This window comes from Ranitomeya variabilis, chromosome 2 (genome assembly GCF_051348905.1).
Source record: "Ranitomeya variabilis isolate aRanVar5 chromosome 2, aRanVar5.hap1, whole genome shotgun sequence".
Taxonomy (NCBI): Eukaryota; Metazoa; Chordata; class Amphibia; order Anura; family Dendrobatidae; genus Ranitomeya; species Ranitomeya variabilis.
In genome coordinates, this window is record NC_135233.1 from 148,759,113 (window position 1) to 148,777,088 (window position 17,976).

Genomic DNA, 17,976 nt, shown 5'->3' on the forward strand with positions numbered 1-17,976 from the left:
ATCATTTTTCTTTCCTCAAAAAAGATGTTTTAGCAAGCAATTGTTTATTTTCACAAGGGTAACAGGAGAAATTGGACCCCAACATTTGTTGCCCAGTTTGTTGTGAGTACGCTGGTACCCCATATGTGGGGGTAAACCACTGTTTGGGCGCACGTCAGGGCTCGGAAGGGAAGTAGTGACATTTGAAATGCAGACTTTGATGGAATGGTCTGCGGGCGTCACGTTGCATTTGCAGAGCCCCTGATGTGCCTAAACAGTAGAAACACCCCACAAGTGACCCCATTTTGGAAACTAGACCCCAAAAGGATCTTATCTAGATGTGTGGTGAGCACTTTCAACCCCCAAGTGTTTCACATAAGTTTATAACGTAGAGCCGTGAAAATAAAAAATCATTTTTCTTTCCTCAAAAAAGATGTTTTAGCAAGCAATTGTTTATTTTCACAAGGGTAACAGGAGAAATTGGACCCCAACATTTGTTGCCCAGTTTGTTGTGAGTACGCTGGTACCCCATATGTGGGGGTAAACCACTGTTTGGGCGCACGTCAGGGCTCGGAAGGGAAGTAGTGACATTTGAAATGCAGACTTTGATGGAATGGTCTGCGGGCGTCACGTTGCATTTGCAGAGCCCCTGATGTGCCTAAACAGTAGAAACACCCCACAAGTGACCCCATTTTGGAAACTAGACCCCAAAAGGATCTTATCTAGATGTGTGGTGAGCACTTTCAACCCCCAAGTGTTTCACATAAGTTTATAACGTAGAGCCGTGAAAATAAAAAATAATTGTTCTTTCCTCAAAATTATGTTTTAGCAAGTAATTTTTTATTTTTGCAAGGGTAACAGGAGAAATTGGACCCCAATAGTTGTTGCCCAGTTTGTCCTGAGTATGCTGGTATCCCATATGTGGGGGTAAACCACTGTTTGGGCGCACGTCGGGGCTTGGAAGGGAGGGCGCACCATTTGACTTTTTGAACGCAAGATTGGCTGGAATCATTGGTGGCGCCATGTTGCGTTTGGAGACCCCTGATGTGCCTAAACAGTGGAAACCCCTCAATTCTAACTTCAACACTAACCCCAACACACCCCTAACCCTAATCCCAACTGTAGCCATAACCCTAATCACAACCCTAACCCCAACACACCCCTAACCACAACCCTAACCCCAACACACCCGTAACCCTAAATCCAACCCTAATCCCAACCCTACCCACAACTGTAACCCCAACACAACCCTAACCCTATCCTTAACCCTAACCACAAGCCTAATCTTAACCCTATTTCCAACCCTAGCCCTAATTCCAACCCTAAGGGTACCGTCTCACATAACGATTTACCAACGATCACGACCAGCGATACGACCTGGCCGTGATCGTTGGAAAGTCATTGTGTGGTCGCTGGGGAGCTGTCACACAGACCGCTCTCCAGCGACCAACGATGCCAAGGTCCCGGGTAACCAGGGTAAACATTGGGTTACTAAGCGCAGGGCCGCACTTAGTAACCCGATGTTTACCGTGGTTACCAGCGTAAAAGTAAAAAAAAAAAACGTACATACTCACATTTTGGTGTCCTTCAGGTCCCTTGCCGTCTGCTTCCCGCTCTGACTGAGCGCCGCCGTACAGTGAGAGCACAGCACAGCGGTGACGTCACCGCTGCGCTCTGCTCTCACTTGCCGGCCGGCAGACAGTCAGAGCGGGAAGCAGACGGCAAGGGACCTGAAGGAGACCGAAATGTGAGTATGTACGTTTTTTTTTTTTTTTTTACTTTTACGCTGGTAACCACGGTAAACATCGAGTTACTAAGCGCGGCCCTGCGCTTAGTAACCCGATGTTTACCCTGGTTACAAGTGAACGCATCGCTGGATAGCTGTCACACACAACGATCCAGCGATGACAGCGGGAGATCCAGCGACGAAAGAAAGTTCCAAACGATCTGCTACGACGTACGATTCTCAGCAGGGTCCCTGATCGCTGCTGCGTGTCAGACACAGCGATATCGTATGGATATCCCTGGAACGTCACAGATCGTGCCGTCGTAGCGATCAAAGTGCCACTGTGAGACGGTACCCTAACTCTAATTCCAACCCTAACCCTAAGGCTATGTGCCCACTTTGCGGATTCGTGTGAGATTTTTCCGCACCATTTTTGAAAAATCCGCAGGTAAAAGGCACTGCGTTTTACCTACGGATTTACAGCGGATTTTCCAGTGTTTTTTTGTGCGGATTTCACCTGCGGATTCCTATTGAGGAACAGGTGTAAAACGCTGCGGAATCCGCACAAGATTGACATGCTGTGGAAAATACACAGCATTTCCGCACGGTATTTTCCGCACCATGGGCACAGCAGATTTGGTTTTCCATAGGTGTACATGGTACTGTAAACCTGATGGAAAACTGCTACGAATTCGCAGCGGCCAATCCGCTGCGGATCCGCGGCCAATCCGCTGCGAATCCGCGGCCGATCCGCTGCGGATCCGCGGCCGATCCGCTGCGGATTCGCGGCCAAATCCGCACTGTGTGCACATGCCCTAACCCTACCCCTAACCCTAACCCTACCCCTAATTCTAACCCTAATTCTAACCCTAGTTCTAACCCTAACCCTAACAGAAAAAAAATATATATATTTTATTTATTTTTATTATTGTCCCTATGGGGGTGATAAAGGGGGGTCATTTACTTTTTTTTCATTTTGATCACTGCGATAGGCTATATCGCAGTGATCAAAATACTTCTGAAATGAATCTGCCAGCCGGCAGACTCTGCGGGCGCAGTGCGCATGCGCCCGCCATGTTGGAAGATGGCGGCGCCCATGGAGAAGCCGGACGGACATCGGGAGGCCCGGTAAGTATGAAGGGGGGGTGATCGGATCACGGGGGGGGGGACCGGAGCACAGGGGGGGGGAGACCGGAGCACAGGGAGGGGGCACCGGAGCACGGGGGCAGCGGACAGGAGGACGGAGGAGCGGACAGAACGAATTAGGGGGGCGGACCGCGCACCGGAGCACTGGGGGGGCGATCGGTGGGGTGGGGTGGGGGCAGATTAGGTTTTCCAGCCATGGCCGATGATATTGCAGCATCGGCCATGGCTGGATTGTAATATTTCACCGTTTTTTTGGGTGAAATATTACAAATCGCTCTGATTGGCAGTTTCACTTTCAACAGCCAATCAGAGCGATCGTAGCCACGGGGGGGTGAAGCCACCCCCCCTGGGCTGAAGCACCACTCCCCCTGTTCCTGGAGATCGGGTGAAATTGGAGTTAACCCTTTCACCCGATCTGCAGGAGCGCGATCCCTCCATACGCTGCGTCACAGGTCGGGAAGGCACCGACTTTCATGACGCAGCGTATGCGTCAAAGGTCGGGAAGGGGTTAAACCACATGCTGCACAGACCACTATACAGTCAATACATCAGAAAAAGGCAAATAACCAATTACAGCATGGACAAATGCACATGCTATCAACAAGACGCACACAAAAAACATGCATGGTATGTGTCCACATTCCGGATCGCATCAGAATTTGGTCAGGATTTCCCATCAGTATTTGTAAGCCAAAACCAGGAGTGTAAAAATTAGGTAAAGTATAATACGAAAACAGGCACACTTTTGCTTTTATCACCCACTCCTGGTTTTGGCGTACAAATACTGATGGAAAATCCTGACCAAATCCTGATGCAATCCTGCACATGGACACATACCCTCCCACATGAACAGGCATAAAATTGGCAAAGGCACAATAAGGTGCAGGCACATGATACAAAAGCACACAACCGTCCAAAAATACACACATACACATGCACGCACATAGCTTTATGCAAATACACATATGTACAACAAAGGCAGAAAGGTGAACCCAATCAGAAGACGCATACACACACACACATACAAAAGGCTGACAATCCTTTGGCTGAAGCAGCAGGTCTTCACAGTGGCTGGAATCAGGCTGCATCTGGACTCTAGCATGGCACTGGCTGGTGCAGGACGATGGCAGGCCTCAGGTTCTCTTCAGGTTTTAAGCTCTTTCTGTAGTCAGTACCTCATATACACACACAAATGCACAGGCACACAGATGCACACAAAAATTGCAATACTCACACTGGCTCTATGGTGGCTGGAGTCCTGTGGCTGGAGTCCTATGGCTGGCTCCTGTGGCTGGAGTCCTGTGGCTGGCTCGGGTCTTATGGCTGGCTGGGGTCCTGTGTCTGTCTCCTGTGGCTGGCTCTATGGTGGCTGGCTCCTGTGGCTGGCTCCTGTGGCTGGCTGGGGTCTTGTGGCTGGCTGGGGTCCTGTTGCTGGCTGGGCTCTTGCTGGCAGGCTTCTCTCTTTTGTCTTCTTGCTGGCATATGTGGGGTTGAAGGCCCAGGCCAGGTTTATATAGATTTGGGGGTGTCTGACCAATTGGCAACAAAATACTTCTTCTGAGCATGCTCAGTGTAAAAAAAACGTATTGCAGCGCTGTATTGCGTCGTACGACGTGTCCCGACGCATCCGTCGCTCATAGGCTTCCATTGCAGCCAACGACGTATGCCGCAGGATGCGTCGCGACACGTTTTTTAGGCGGAGACAAAAAACGTTACAATCTACGTTTTTTTGAGACGACGTGTCGCCAAATTTCGACGCATCCGTCGTAAAACGTACACGACGTATGCCAATCCGTCGCCATACGTCGCCAATACAAGTCTATGGGAAAAAAACGCATCCAGCAAAAAGTTTTGCTGGATGCGTTTTTTCTGAAAAAAGACGTTTTGAGACGTAATGAAGTTAACGCTAGTGTGAAAGTAGCCTAACATCAGAGCCGCAGGAAAGAGAAGCAGTTCCAGCGATCCCATCACATTAGGGGTGAGATAATTACAGTAAATGTTTGACCAAATATAGCAGGATAATTTTCAAATGGATGATTTTGTACAGATGGTATAAATATCCAACTACATGGTATACAACTGATAATGTTCGAGAGTGCATATGGACAATGTATTGGTAGAGTCATATCTCCTCCAGTACCTGCTATTGCAATGTCTGCTTCTGTCACCAGGTGCCGCTATATTCATTCTGCATGCTGCGCTGATAGTGGAGGAGACATCAGAACTAGAAGCTCTGGGTAAGGCAGACTCCATTCACTGAGACAAGGATGGCTGGGACCAGTAGTGCCATCCACTCTGGCCGTGTAGGAGCGTGTGCTGTACAGCTGCAGTATCCAGCTCCCTGCCTTGGCTAATAAGAGAGCACCACACCTTACTAATACTCCCACTGCTAGTTATTGTTCTACTTGCCTGATTTAGAGCTTTTTACTTGGACCTTTGCCCACTTCCTGACTACACCGAGTTCCAAATTATTATGCAAAGTGTATTTAAGTGTCATAAAGATGTAATTTTTTTTGTTTTTTCAATTAAACTCATGGATGATATTGTGTCTCAAGGATCTTTGGATCACTGAAATCAATCTCAAACACTTGTGATAATTAGCTTGCCAGGTGTACCCAATTAAAGGAAAACTACTTAAGAAGGACGTTCCACACTATTCAGCAGGCCACAGGTTTCAAGCAATATGGGAAAGAAAATGGATCTCTCTGCTGTCGAACAGCGTCAAATAGTGCAATGCCTTGGAGAAGGTATGAAAACATTAGATATTTCATGAAAACCTTACGCGTGATCATTATACTGTGAAGAGATTTGTGGCTGATACAGTGCACAAACGGTTTTGAGCAAATAAAGGCATAATGAGGAAGGTTTCTGCCAGACAAATTAATTGGATTAAGAGAGTAACTAATAAAATACCATCACAAAGCAGCAAACAGGTATTTGAATCTGCTGGCGCTTCAGGAGTCGTGTGAACCTCTTGATGTAGGATCCTCCAGAGGCTTGCAATTGTTTATAAAGCTACAATTCGGCAACCCCTAAACAGTACTCACAAGCAGAAATGGTTGCCGTTTGCCAAGACGTACCTGAAGAATAGTCTTGTTTAATGATGAGTGCCATACAACCCTTGATGGTCCATATGGATGGAGTAGTGGATGGTTGATGGATGGCCACCATATTCCAACAAGGATGCAACGTCAGCAAAGAGGTGGCAGAGTCATGATTTGGGCCAGAGAGAGAAAGCTGGTAGGCCCCTTTAAGGTCCCTGAAGGTGTGAAAACGACCTCAGCAAAGTATAGAGTTTCTGACTGACCACTTTTTTCCATGGTACAAAAAGAAGAACTGTGCCATCAATAGCAAAATCATCTTCAAGTATGACAGTGCCCCATCTCATGCTGCAAAGAATACCTCTGGCTCTGAGTCATTGGCTGCTATGGGCATAAAAGGAGAGAAACTCATGGTGTGATCACCATCGTTCACTGACCTCAACCGTATTGAGAACATTTGTAGTATTCTCAAGCAAAAGATCTTTGCAGGTGAGAAGCAGTTCACATTAAACAGCAGCTCTGGGGGCTATTCTGAAATCCTGCAAAGAAGTTCAAGCAGAAACTATATAAAAACTCCAATGTTCGACGGGTTGTGAATGTAATATCAAAGAAGGGATGCTATGTTAACATTTAATTTGGCCTGTTAAGATGTTTTTGATTGATATTTTCAGTAAATGTGACCCCTTAATGCTGCATATTCAACAAATGATCCTTCACTTCTTTACAACCTATAAAATGTTTGGAAACTTTGTTGTGCATAATAGTTTAGAACATTGCATTTTGCTTTTTTTTTAAGCTTAACTGGCAGAGCCAATTTTGAACTTAATGACCAAGCCAATCTTTAGAATTCTGACCACTGATACTTTATGAAGTTATAGCTCTGAAACGCTTCAACTGATCCCACTTCTGATTCTGAGAATGTTCATTCGTGACATATTGTACTTCATGTTAATGGTAAAATTTCAATTTCTTTGATATGACTTGCGTTTATTTATGAAAAAAACAGAAATATGCCAAAAATGTTGAAAATTTTGCAATTTTCAAAATTTTAATTTTTGTGTCCTTAAATCAGAGTCATATTACACAAAATAGTTGATAAATAACATTTCCCACATGTCTACATTACATCAGCACAATTTTGGAAACATTTTTTTAACAAGGACATTATAAGGGTTGAAAGTTGACCAGCGATTTCTCATTTTTCTAACAAAATTTACAAAACTATTTTTTTAGGGACCACCTCATGTTTACAGTAAGTTTGGGGGGTCACTGTGACAGAAAATACCCAAACGTGACACCATTCTAAAAACTACACCCCTCATGGTGTGCTAAACTACATTCAAGAAGTTTATTAACCCTTCAGATGCTTCACGAGAACTAAAGCAATGTGGAAGGAAAGAATGAACATTTTACTATTTGCACAAAAAATGTGCTTTGGAACCCAACTTTTTTACTTTCACAATTGTATCAGGAGAAAATGGACCACATATTTGATGTACAATTTCTCCTGAGTACGCCGATACTCTGTATGTGGGGGAAAGCCACTATTTGGGCACATGGAGGGCTCAGAAGGGAGGGAGCACTGTTTGACTTTTTGAACACAAAATTGGCTGGAATCAATGGCGGGACCCATGTCACCTTTGGAGATCCCCTGATGTACCTAAACAGTGGAAACCCCCCAATTCTAACTACAATCTTAACACAGCACTAACCCCAACCCTAACCCCAACACATCTCTATCCCTAATCCCAACCATAACCCTAACCACAACCCTATTTTCAACACTACCTTAACCCCAACACCACAACCCTAACCCCAATACAACCCTAAGCCCAACACAACCCTAACCCCAACACAACCAAAACCCTAGCCCCAACCCTAACCTTAGCCCCAACCCTAACCCTAGCCAAAACCCTAACCCTAGGTTTAACCCCAACCTTAGCCCCAACCCTAACCCTAGCCAAAACCCTAACCCTAGGTTTAACCCCAACCTTAGCCCCAACCCTAACCCTAGTTTTAACCCTAGCCCCAACCCTAGCCCAACCCTAACCCTAGCTCTAACCCTAGCCTTAATCCTACCCAACCCTAACTCTAACCCCAACCCTAACTTTAAACCTAACTCTAGCCCTAACCCTAGCCCAACCTTAGCTCTAACCCTAGCTCCAACCCTAACCCTAGCTTTAACCCCAACCCTAGCCCCAACCCTAACCCTAGACCAACCCTAACCCTAGCCCAACTCTAACCCTAGCTCTATCCCCAACCATAGCCCCAACTCTAACCCTAGCTCTATCCCCAACCATAGCCCCAACCCTAACCCTAGCTCTATACCCAACCCTAACCCTAGCCCCAACCCTAATGGAAAAATGGAAAAAAATACATTTTTTTTCTTTTATTATTTTCACTTACCATATATACTCGAGTATAAGCCGACCCGAGAATAAGCTGAGGTACCTAATTTTGCCACAAAAAACTGGGAAAACTTATTGACTCTTGTATAAGCTTAGGTTGGGAAATGCAACAGCTATTGGTAACTTTCAAAAATAAAAATAGATACCAATAAAAGTAAAATTAATTGAGACATCAGCAGCTTAAATGTTTTTCAATATCCTTATTGAATCAGGAGCCCCATAAGATGCTCCATACAAAAATATGCCCCATGTAATGCTCCATAAAGGTTAATGATGGCCCCATAAGATGATCCATAGAAAAATTTGCCACATATAATGCTGCATACAGGTTGATTATGGCCCCATAAGATGCTCCATAGAAAAATGTGCCCCATATAATGCTGCATATAAGTTGACTGTAGCTCCATAAGATGCTTCATAGAAAAATTTGCCCCATATAATGCTGCATATAGGTTGATTATGGTCCCATAAGATGCTCCATAGAAAATTTGCCCCATATAATGCTGCATATAGGTTGATTATGGCCCCATAACATGCTCCATAGAAAATTTGCCCCATATAACGCTGCATAAAGGTTGATGATGGCCCCATAAGATGCTCCATAGAAAATTTGCCCCATATAATGCTGCATATAGGTTGATTATGGTCCCATAAGATGCTCCATAGAAAATATGCCCCATATATTGCATAAAGGTTGATTATAGCCCTATAAGATGCTTCATAGAGAATTTGCCCCATATAATGCTGCATAAAGGTTGATTATGGTCCTATAAAATGCTCCATAGTTAATTTGCCCCATATAATGCTCATCATATTAGTGCAGTTTATGCTTATATGATTACTGTATATCTGCTGCTGCAATAAAAAGAAAAATGACATACTCACCTCTTGTCACTGCCCGCTGCTCCTCAGCGTCGCCGGCTCTCTACAGTGACTGTTCAGACAGAGGGTGCCCACTAATCACGTCATCGCGCCCTCTGACCTGAACGTCACAACCAGAGGATGCGGAAGACACAGCGCGGCGGAGGAACGGGGACAGATGAATATCGCAAGTGCCGGTGTCCTGAGGAAGCGGCAGCACAGGTACCGGGCCACGATAGCATGCCAGTGTCCCCGCCTGCTCAGGACCCCGGAACTTGTCCAAGTGCCAAAGCCGACCGCTGTCCCTGTCAGCAACCACCGAAACACTTACCGAGGCTGCAGCGGAGCGCAGACATGTTCCAGAGACACTGGGGACCTCCGCACTGGGACCATGACTCATGTATAAGCCGAGGGGGGCCTTTTTCAGCCAAAAACGGGCTGAAAAACTCAGCTTATGCACAAGTATATACGGTAACTAAGGGGGTGATAAAGGGGGTTTGATTTACTATTTTTTTTAATTTTGATCACTGTGATAGGGTCTATCACAGTGATCAAAATGAACCAATAGGAAAAATCTTCTATTGGTGCCGGCCGACAGATCTCGGTGGGCGCACGGCGCGTGAGCCCGCCATTTTCTTCCCGGAAGAAGATGACGGGGGAGAGGACTGGTTGATGCAGGAGGTGCCGTATGTAGCAGAGGTACCAAGGTGGCTCGGGGGACCCATTTCACTCTCCTCTGATGTGTTAGATCATGTCAGAGGAGAGAGAAATAAATGCGAAATCTGACTTTTTTTTGCAGTTGCCGTTTCCATGAATAACGGTGATCGCAACACTGGCGACAGTAAAAACCGACCCGAATCATGTTCTCCGGGGTCTCAGCTACCCCCTGTAGCTGAGACCCTGGAGATTTTTCTACGCTGAGGTACGCTATAACCTTATTTCTCAGCGCCGTTAAAAAGCTGCGCTGAGGAATACGTGCCCTTAACTACCACTGTTAAAAGGCGTATCGGTGGTCATTAAGGGGTTAAAAAAATACCTTTATCACTGGGAGGTTTGTTCAATAAAATTTGATTTATACGCCAGCATTTGATGATTTGAGCTTTATACTAACTAATTTACATCAACCATTTAGAAAAATCAGAGAAAATAGCATTTGCGTAAAAACTTGGAAGGCTGTGAAACTTTTCCATTTTCTGATTTTGTACATTAACCTCACATTTTGTACCTTGACTGAACTAAGTCTTGATCCCTTTACAGGGCTTAAAGGTGAAGGCCAGGGCAACCCCAGGGATCTGGTAGTGATGGTGGCTTGTGCTAAATATGTTAGTGGTAGCCAATTTTAGAGTTGCAAGGTGACCATTGACAAACTCGTGTTTTAAGTAGCGTGAAAAAACAAATGTGAAAAATTGTAAATAAATGTATGTATAGGTAAGTATAAAAGTCCGGATGATACATTTTGTCTCCTTTAAGGACATTAGTGCATAATGGAATCCTAGAAATATAGCATTTTGCTGTGTGCAAAGAAATTGTTGGGAGGTCTTGATTTTAAAAGATTGGGAGGATGCCTGATGTCGCAAAGATCTGAGCTGAACCAAATCCAACTTGTATCAAAAGCGTGCTGCTTTCTTCCTCAGTTCCTCAGTTCCCTGAAGAGAGTTGGGACCACAGTCTCAAACATTACCGTTAGTAACACACTACATGGATTAAAATCCTGCAGGGCACGCAAGGTCCACCTGCTCAAGGCAGCACATGTCCAGTCCCAATGACCATCTGGATGATGCAGAGGACAGAGGAGGCATGGGAGAAGGTTATATGGTCAGATGAGACCAAAATAGAACTTTTTAGTATCAACTCCACTCGTCATGTTTGGAGGAAGAGTAAGGATGAGTACAACCCTAAGAACACCATCCTAACCGTGAAGCATGGTGGGAGAAACAACATATTTTGGGGGTGCTTTTCTGCAAAGGGTACAGGACGACTGCACTGTATTGAAGGAGGATGGATGAGGTCATGTATTGTGAGATTTTGGCCAATCTCCTTCCCTGGTGGCTGGGTCTTCCAGCATGACAATGACCCGAAGCACACAGCCAGTGCAACTGAGGAGTGGTTCAGTAAGCCTAGGCAGTCTCCAGACCTGAACCCAATAGAAAATCTTTGGAGGAAGATGAAACTCAAAGTTGCCCAGTGACTGCCCCAAAAACTGAAAGATCTGGAGAAGATCTGTATGGGGGAGTGGACCAAAATCCCTGCTGCAGTGTGTGCAAACTTGGTCAAGAACTACAGGAAACGTCTAACTTCTGTAAATGCAATCAAATTGTAAACGCATACCAATTATTAAGTTATATTTTTTTATTGTATCAAATACTTATTTCCTGCATTAAAATGCAAATTAATTATGTAAAATCATACAATGTGATTTTCTTGATTTTTTTTTTAGATTCTGCCTGTCACAGTTGAAATATACCTATGATAAAAATTACAGACCTCTCCATTCTTTGTAGGTGGAAAAACTTGCAAAATTAGCAGTGTATCAAATACGAATTTTCCCCATTGTATTGTGCAGAATTACTCATATACTGATCCTTCCAGATAAATATAAATAAAAAATCACAAGACAAAAACAGGAGAGAAAAACAATGGATTATAATATAACCATGAAGTTTACTGATGGGCCTAAAAGAGATATTGATCACAGAGCCATCAAAAGTTTTGTTACAAATAGTTAACAGGGTATTGAGGGAAAAAAGATGCAAATTAATTGCAAAATATATGAGAAGAATCAAACATAGTGTCCAAGAGTCTATTATCCTCCGGTGTTGTCATATTCCAGAACTGCAACCACCCTGGAGTTCCCAGATGTACAATGTGTTACATGTTCAGAGACATGGCCAAGTTAAGAAAGACTGAAACGCAACCACCACTGAACAAGACACAGAAGTTGAAACATCAAGACTGTGCCAAGAAATATCTAAAGACAGCTTTTTCAAAGGTTTTATGGACTGAAGAGATGAGAGTGACTCTTGACGGACCAGATGGATGGGACCGTGGATGGATCAATAACAGGCATAGACTTGCACGTCGATTCATATGCCAGCAAGTTGGAGGCAGGGTGTTGCTATGTTCCAGTATTATTAAAGAGGAGCTAGTTAGACCTTTTTGTGTTAAAGACGGAGTCAAAATCAACTCCCAAATCTACTACCAGGTTATAGAAGACACTTTCTTCAAGCAGTGGTAAAGAAAAATGTTTGCATTTTTCAAGTAAATTATGAGTTTTATGCAGGATAATGCTTCATCGCATGCATCAAAGTCTTCACTGTTCGACTAGCCAGTAAAGGCTTTAAAATTAAAGGATAAAGACATGGCCTCTTCCACACCTGAGCTATACCATATTTAAAACTTGTGGTCCCTTCTTAAACAGGAGATTTACAGTGAAGAAAAACAGTACACCTCTCTGAACAGTGTCTGTGAGGCTGTGGCTGGTGTCGCCGAAAAAGTTGATCATCAACAGATTAAGAAACTAACAGATTCCATGCTTGGATGGCTTATGTGTGTTATTGAAAAGAATGGTGGCTCTGTTGATCACGGATATATATTGTTTAAATGCCAGAAATGTATTTTTGTTCTTTTTTGAGCTGTTTGGTTATTATTCTCACTTTAACAGATGAAAATGAACACGTACGATGGGAACATATATGCTTTTCATAATAATTCTGCATACTAATAGTTGAACAATAATGATCCACACATAGATATTCCCCTAAGAAAGGCAAAAAATCACTTTTAATTTCTTAAATATTTAGGTTTATTAACCTTTTCATCTGACCAACAGCATTGTAGTACTATGTACAAGCATTTGGCTTTTGGAACACCGTGTTAAAAATGTAATAATCTGTGAAACTGGTAATGAGCATAGATCTATGTAAACCATGTGTATCATTAATAGCCATATTCTTATATACCTTGTTAAAAAGAATAACTTTCTCCACGCAAATTGCCTCTTCAGAGAGAAAGAGGATTTGAACCCTATAGCACCACCTGTTGGAAGTAGCGATCTGACGAGGCAATTTGCATATAAAATTTCCCAGAGGAGCATTGCAGGGCGAATAAGCCTCCTTACCTTGACAAGCCAGAGCTGGTATGTCACTCTCCAGAAGGAGAAACCTTACCTCTTTCTCCACATACCTTTTTATCATAACTCTCCCCCCCAATGAAAATCACTGTTGTCTATTTGGCATACAACAGGGCCTGCTGAAAACAAATGTCCACACACATCAACAACAGACGGGAATGATTCCTCATTCTGCAATAATAGGTGCATAATGTTCATTTCTGACCCTATTTCCCACTATGGAGCCAAAGCTGTTAGTGCATAGAACATATATAGCCTAATAGGTGCAGATTGATGCCCTTTATTTCAACTTTAATAAAGCTGTTGAAGACATATTAGCTTTCATTAGTGCAAAGACTGGAATCCATTAGTTTCCAGAATTAAATATTGGACAATCCTAACCTAAAGTAGACAGTAAGAAGAAAGGAAAGGAACCAAAATGCCATTTTACTCCTTCAAATAGCACCTTCCTATCCCTTGTAACAGTAGGTTTAATGTGAGGTTTCTTTAGCCTTCCTATTGCATGTAAACAATAGAACGGTAGGTGAATTGAAGACATTTGCTGTAAGCCTATCAGACCAAACTATCACAGCTGTATGGAGGGTTTGGTTTAGACAAAATGCATAGATCTCAGTTTTATTTTTTTTGCCAGGAGTATATCTAAATTTACTTGTGAATTAGGATATGGTGTATTTGATGTGTGAAGTCTCGGGCACCAGACATTCTTTAGCATACTAACTGTGACAGCATTCAAGCGCAATTTGACTCACAAAAAAACGTACATACCTTGTACCGCATGTATTACATATTGTAGACACTTTCTGTAGTTCAACCAACATTGGAGCATGACTGCGGAAAAGGTGTGTACTTTCTTGGGAAAGGGTGATGGCCTAAAATGCAAATTTTGAATTAAATTTCTGGCACAAAGTAATAAGTTGTATAAACGCAGACTAGAAAATGCACCAAATTTATCATCCAACAGGCGCCATAGTGATATATTTAAACCTGTCTAGTTTAAGTTTGCACTATGTAAAAACCAGACAGTTTAAATAAATTTGCCCCTGCACCTACATGCATCTGAGATGTATTTCAATGGAGTAAGGCCGTAATAATAAAGAAAATGATCTTTTTACATCATGTTTCCTGTTGCTCAGGCTGAGTGAGCTCCTGTAGAAATGTTATTTTTATGACCTAGAAAGAACACGCTTTCATGGTTTAAATTGGTCTGTTGATGAAAGCTGATTTTCTTAGCTTTGAAGACTATAAAGAAATCATTGGCATTTGTCACAGGCAAACAGGCTCTTATCCTACAGATTCAGAAGAATATGACTCATAGCTGTTGCACGTTAAAGTAGTAGCTTCATTCAGTATTGAACAATGAAAAATCTTAGTTTAATATAATAATCATTAATATCCCTTTGTCTCCTAGTATATAAAGATACAATCACAATATGACAGATGCGCGCAGCAAAGCCTGTTGTGCCTGACACAGCAGATGAGCGCCACGCTGTCTCTGTGTATAGTGTGAGTGCGAAATCCAGGAAACTGTCATGATTACCAATGGCAGGGAAACATCAGAACACAAAAATAACGGACGAGCTCTGGGTGATGGAATCTCGAGCTGACCGTGAGCTAAATCTACCACACAACTAATAGTAGCCAGGGAGCATACCTACGACTTCCTAAATGCCACGCGCCAGCCGGAGGACTAACTACGTCTGGTAGAGGAAGGAACAGACCTGGCTTACCTCTAGGGAAATACCCCAAAAGATGATAGCAGCCCCCCACATGTAATAACGGTGAGTTAAGAGGAAAAGACATACACAGTATGAAAGTAGATTTAGCAAAGAGAGGTCCACTTACTAGATAGCAGAAGGATACAAAAGAGGACTTCACGGTCAACTGAAAACCCTTTCAAAAAACCATCCTGAAATTACTTTAAGACTCCTGTGTCAACTCATGACACAGGAGTGGCAATTTCAGCCCGCAAGAGCTTCCAGCTACAGAGAATAACAAAACTGCAAACTGGACAAAAGATAGAAAACAAAAGGACAAAGTCCACTTAGCTGATCAGCAGACTAGTAGCAGGAACATGCAACCGAAGACTCTGGTTACAATGATGACCGGCAAGGAAATGACTGGAGAGCAAGGCTAAATAGGAAACTCCCAAACACTGATGGGAGCAGGTGAACTGAGACAGCAAAGCACACACAAGTCACCAGTACCACCAGCAACCACCAGGGGAGCCCAAAAAGCGGATTCACAACAGTACCCCCCCCTTAAGGAGGGGGCACCGAACCCTCACGAGAACCGCCAGGGCGATCTGGATGAGCCCTATGAAAGGCACGAACCAAATCCGAGGCATGAACATCAGAGGCAGTTACCCAAGAATTATCTTCCTGACCATAGCCCTTCCATTTAACCAGATACTGAAGTCTCCGTCTGGAAATACGGGAATCCAAGATCTTCTCTACAGCGTACTCCAATTCACCCTCCACCAGCACAGGAGCAGGAGGTTCAGTAGAAGGAACCACCGGTACCTCATATCTCCGCAACAACGACCGATGGAATACATTATGGATAGCGAAAGATGCTGGGAGGTCCAAACGAAAGGACACAGGGTTAAGTATCTCCAAAATCCTGTAAGGACCGATGAACCGAGGCTTAAACTTAGGAGAAGAAACCCTCATAGGGACAAAACGGGAAGACAACCACACCAAGTCCCCAACACGAAGGCAGGGCCAACACGACGACGGCGGTTAGCAAACTGCTGAGTCCTCTCCTGGGACAACTTCAAATTGTCCACCACTTGTCCCCAAATCTGATGCAACCGATCCACCACCGCATCCACTCCAGGACAATCCGAAGATTCCACCTGACCAGATGAAAAACGAGGATGAAACCCTGAATTGCAAAAGAAAGGAGAAACCAAAGTGGCAGAACTAGCCCGATTATTAAGAGCAAATTCTGCCAACGGCAAAAAGGCAACCCAGTCATCCTGATCAGCAGACACAAAACACCTCAAATAAGTCTCCAAGGTTTGATTAGTTCGCTCCGTCTGGCCATTAGTCTGAGGATGGAATGCAGACGAAAAAGACAAATCAATGCCCAACCTGGCACAGAATGCCCGCCAAAATCTAGACACGAACTGGGTTCCCCTGTCAGAAACGATGGTTTCCGGAATACCATGCAAGCGAACCACATTTTGAAAAAATAGAGGGACCAACTCAGATGAGGAAGGCAACTTAGGCAATGGTACCAAATGAACCATTTTAGAAAAACGGTCACACACCACCCAGATGACAGACATCTTCTGAGAAGCAGGGAGATCAGAAATAAAGTCCATAGAGATGTGCGTCCAAGGCCTCTTCGGAACAGGCAAGGGCAACAATAACCCACTAGCCCTAGAACAACAAGGCTTGGCCCGAGCACACACATCACAAGACTGCACAAAAACACGCACATCCCGAGACAGGGAAGGCCACCAGAAGGATCTAGCCACCAAATCTCTGGTACCAAAAATTCCAGGATGACCTGCCAGCGAAGAAGAATGAACTTCCGAGATGACTCTACTGGTCCAATCATCAGGAACAAACAGTCTACCAGGCGGACAACGATCAGGTCTATCCGCCTGAAATTCCCGCAAAGCACGTCGCAGATCCGGGGAGACAGCAGACAAAACCACCCCATCCTTAAGGACACCAGCAGGCTCAGAATCCCCAGGAGAGTCAGGCTCAAAACTCCTAGAAAGAGCATCTGCCTTAACATTTTTAGAACCCGGTAAGTATGAAACCACAAAATTAAACCGAGAAAAAAACAACAACCATCGTGCCTGTCTAGGATTCAGGCGCCTGGCAGACTCTAGATAAATCAGATTCTTGTGATCCGTCAAAACTACCACCTGATGTCTGGCACCCTCAAGCCAATGACGCCACTCCTCAAATGCCCACTTCATGGCCAAAAGCTCCCGATTACCAACATCATAGTTTCGCTCGGCGGCCGAACATTTTCGAGAAAAGAACGCACAAGGTCTCATCACTGAGCAGTCGGAACTTTTCTGCGACAAAACCGCCCCCGCTCCGATCTCGGAAGCATCGACCTCAACCTGAAAGGGAAGAGAAACATCAGGCTGGCACAACACAGGGGCAGACAAAAAGCGGCGCTTAAGCTCCCGAAAGGCCTCCACAGCAGCAGGGGACCAATTGGCAACATCAGCACCCTTTTTGGTCAAATCCGTCAGAGGTTTAGCAACGCCAGAAAAACCAGTTATAAATCGACGATAAAAATTAGCAAAGCCCAAGAATTTCTGAAGACTCTTAAGAGAAGTAAGCTGCGTCCAGTCACAAATAGCCCGAACCTTGACAGGGTCCATCTCAATAGAAGAAGGGGAAAAAATATACCCCAAAAAGGAAATCTTTTGAACCCCAAAAACACACTTTGAACCCTTTACACACAAAGAATTCTCCCGCAAAACCTGAAAAACCCTCCTGACCTGTTGAACATGAGACTCCCAGTCATCAGAAAAAATCAAAATATCATCCAAATACACAATCATAAATTTATCCAAATATTCACGGAAAATATCATGCATTAAAGACTGAAAGACTGAAGGTGCATTAGAAAGGCCGAAAGGCATTACTAAATACTCAAAATGGCCCTCAGGCGTATTAAATGTGGTTTTCCACTCATCCCCCTGCTTAATTCGCA

At 44.0% G+C, this 17,976-nt stretch overlaps 1 protein-coding gene across 2 annotated transcripts in view; it reads left to right on the forward strand.

The window, feature by feature from the left end:
- ADGB (androglobin) overlaps positions 1–17,976 on the forward strand; it is a 509,594-nt gene that overhangs the window by 457,635 nt on the left and 33,983 nt on the right. The window contains exon 33 of one of the 2 annotated variants that reach the window (XM_077283074.1): positions 5,023–5,088. The exons of the other annotated variant lie outside the window; for it this stretch is intronic. Coding sequence (XP_077139189.1) covers positions 5,023–5,088 — 66 coding nt within the window. The remainder of the gene's footprint in view (positions 1–5,022; positions 5,089–17,976) is intronic. 2 annotated transcript variants of the gene reach the window in all.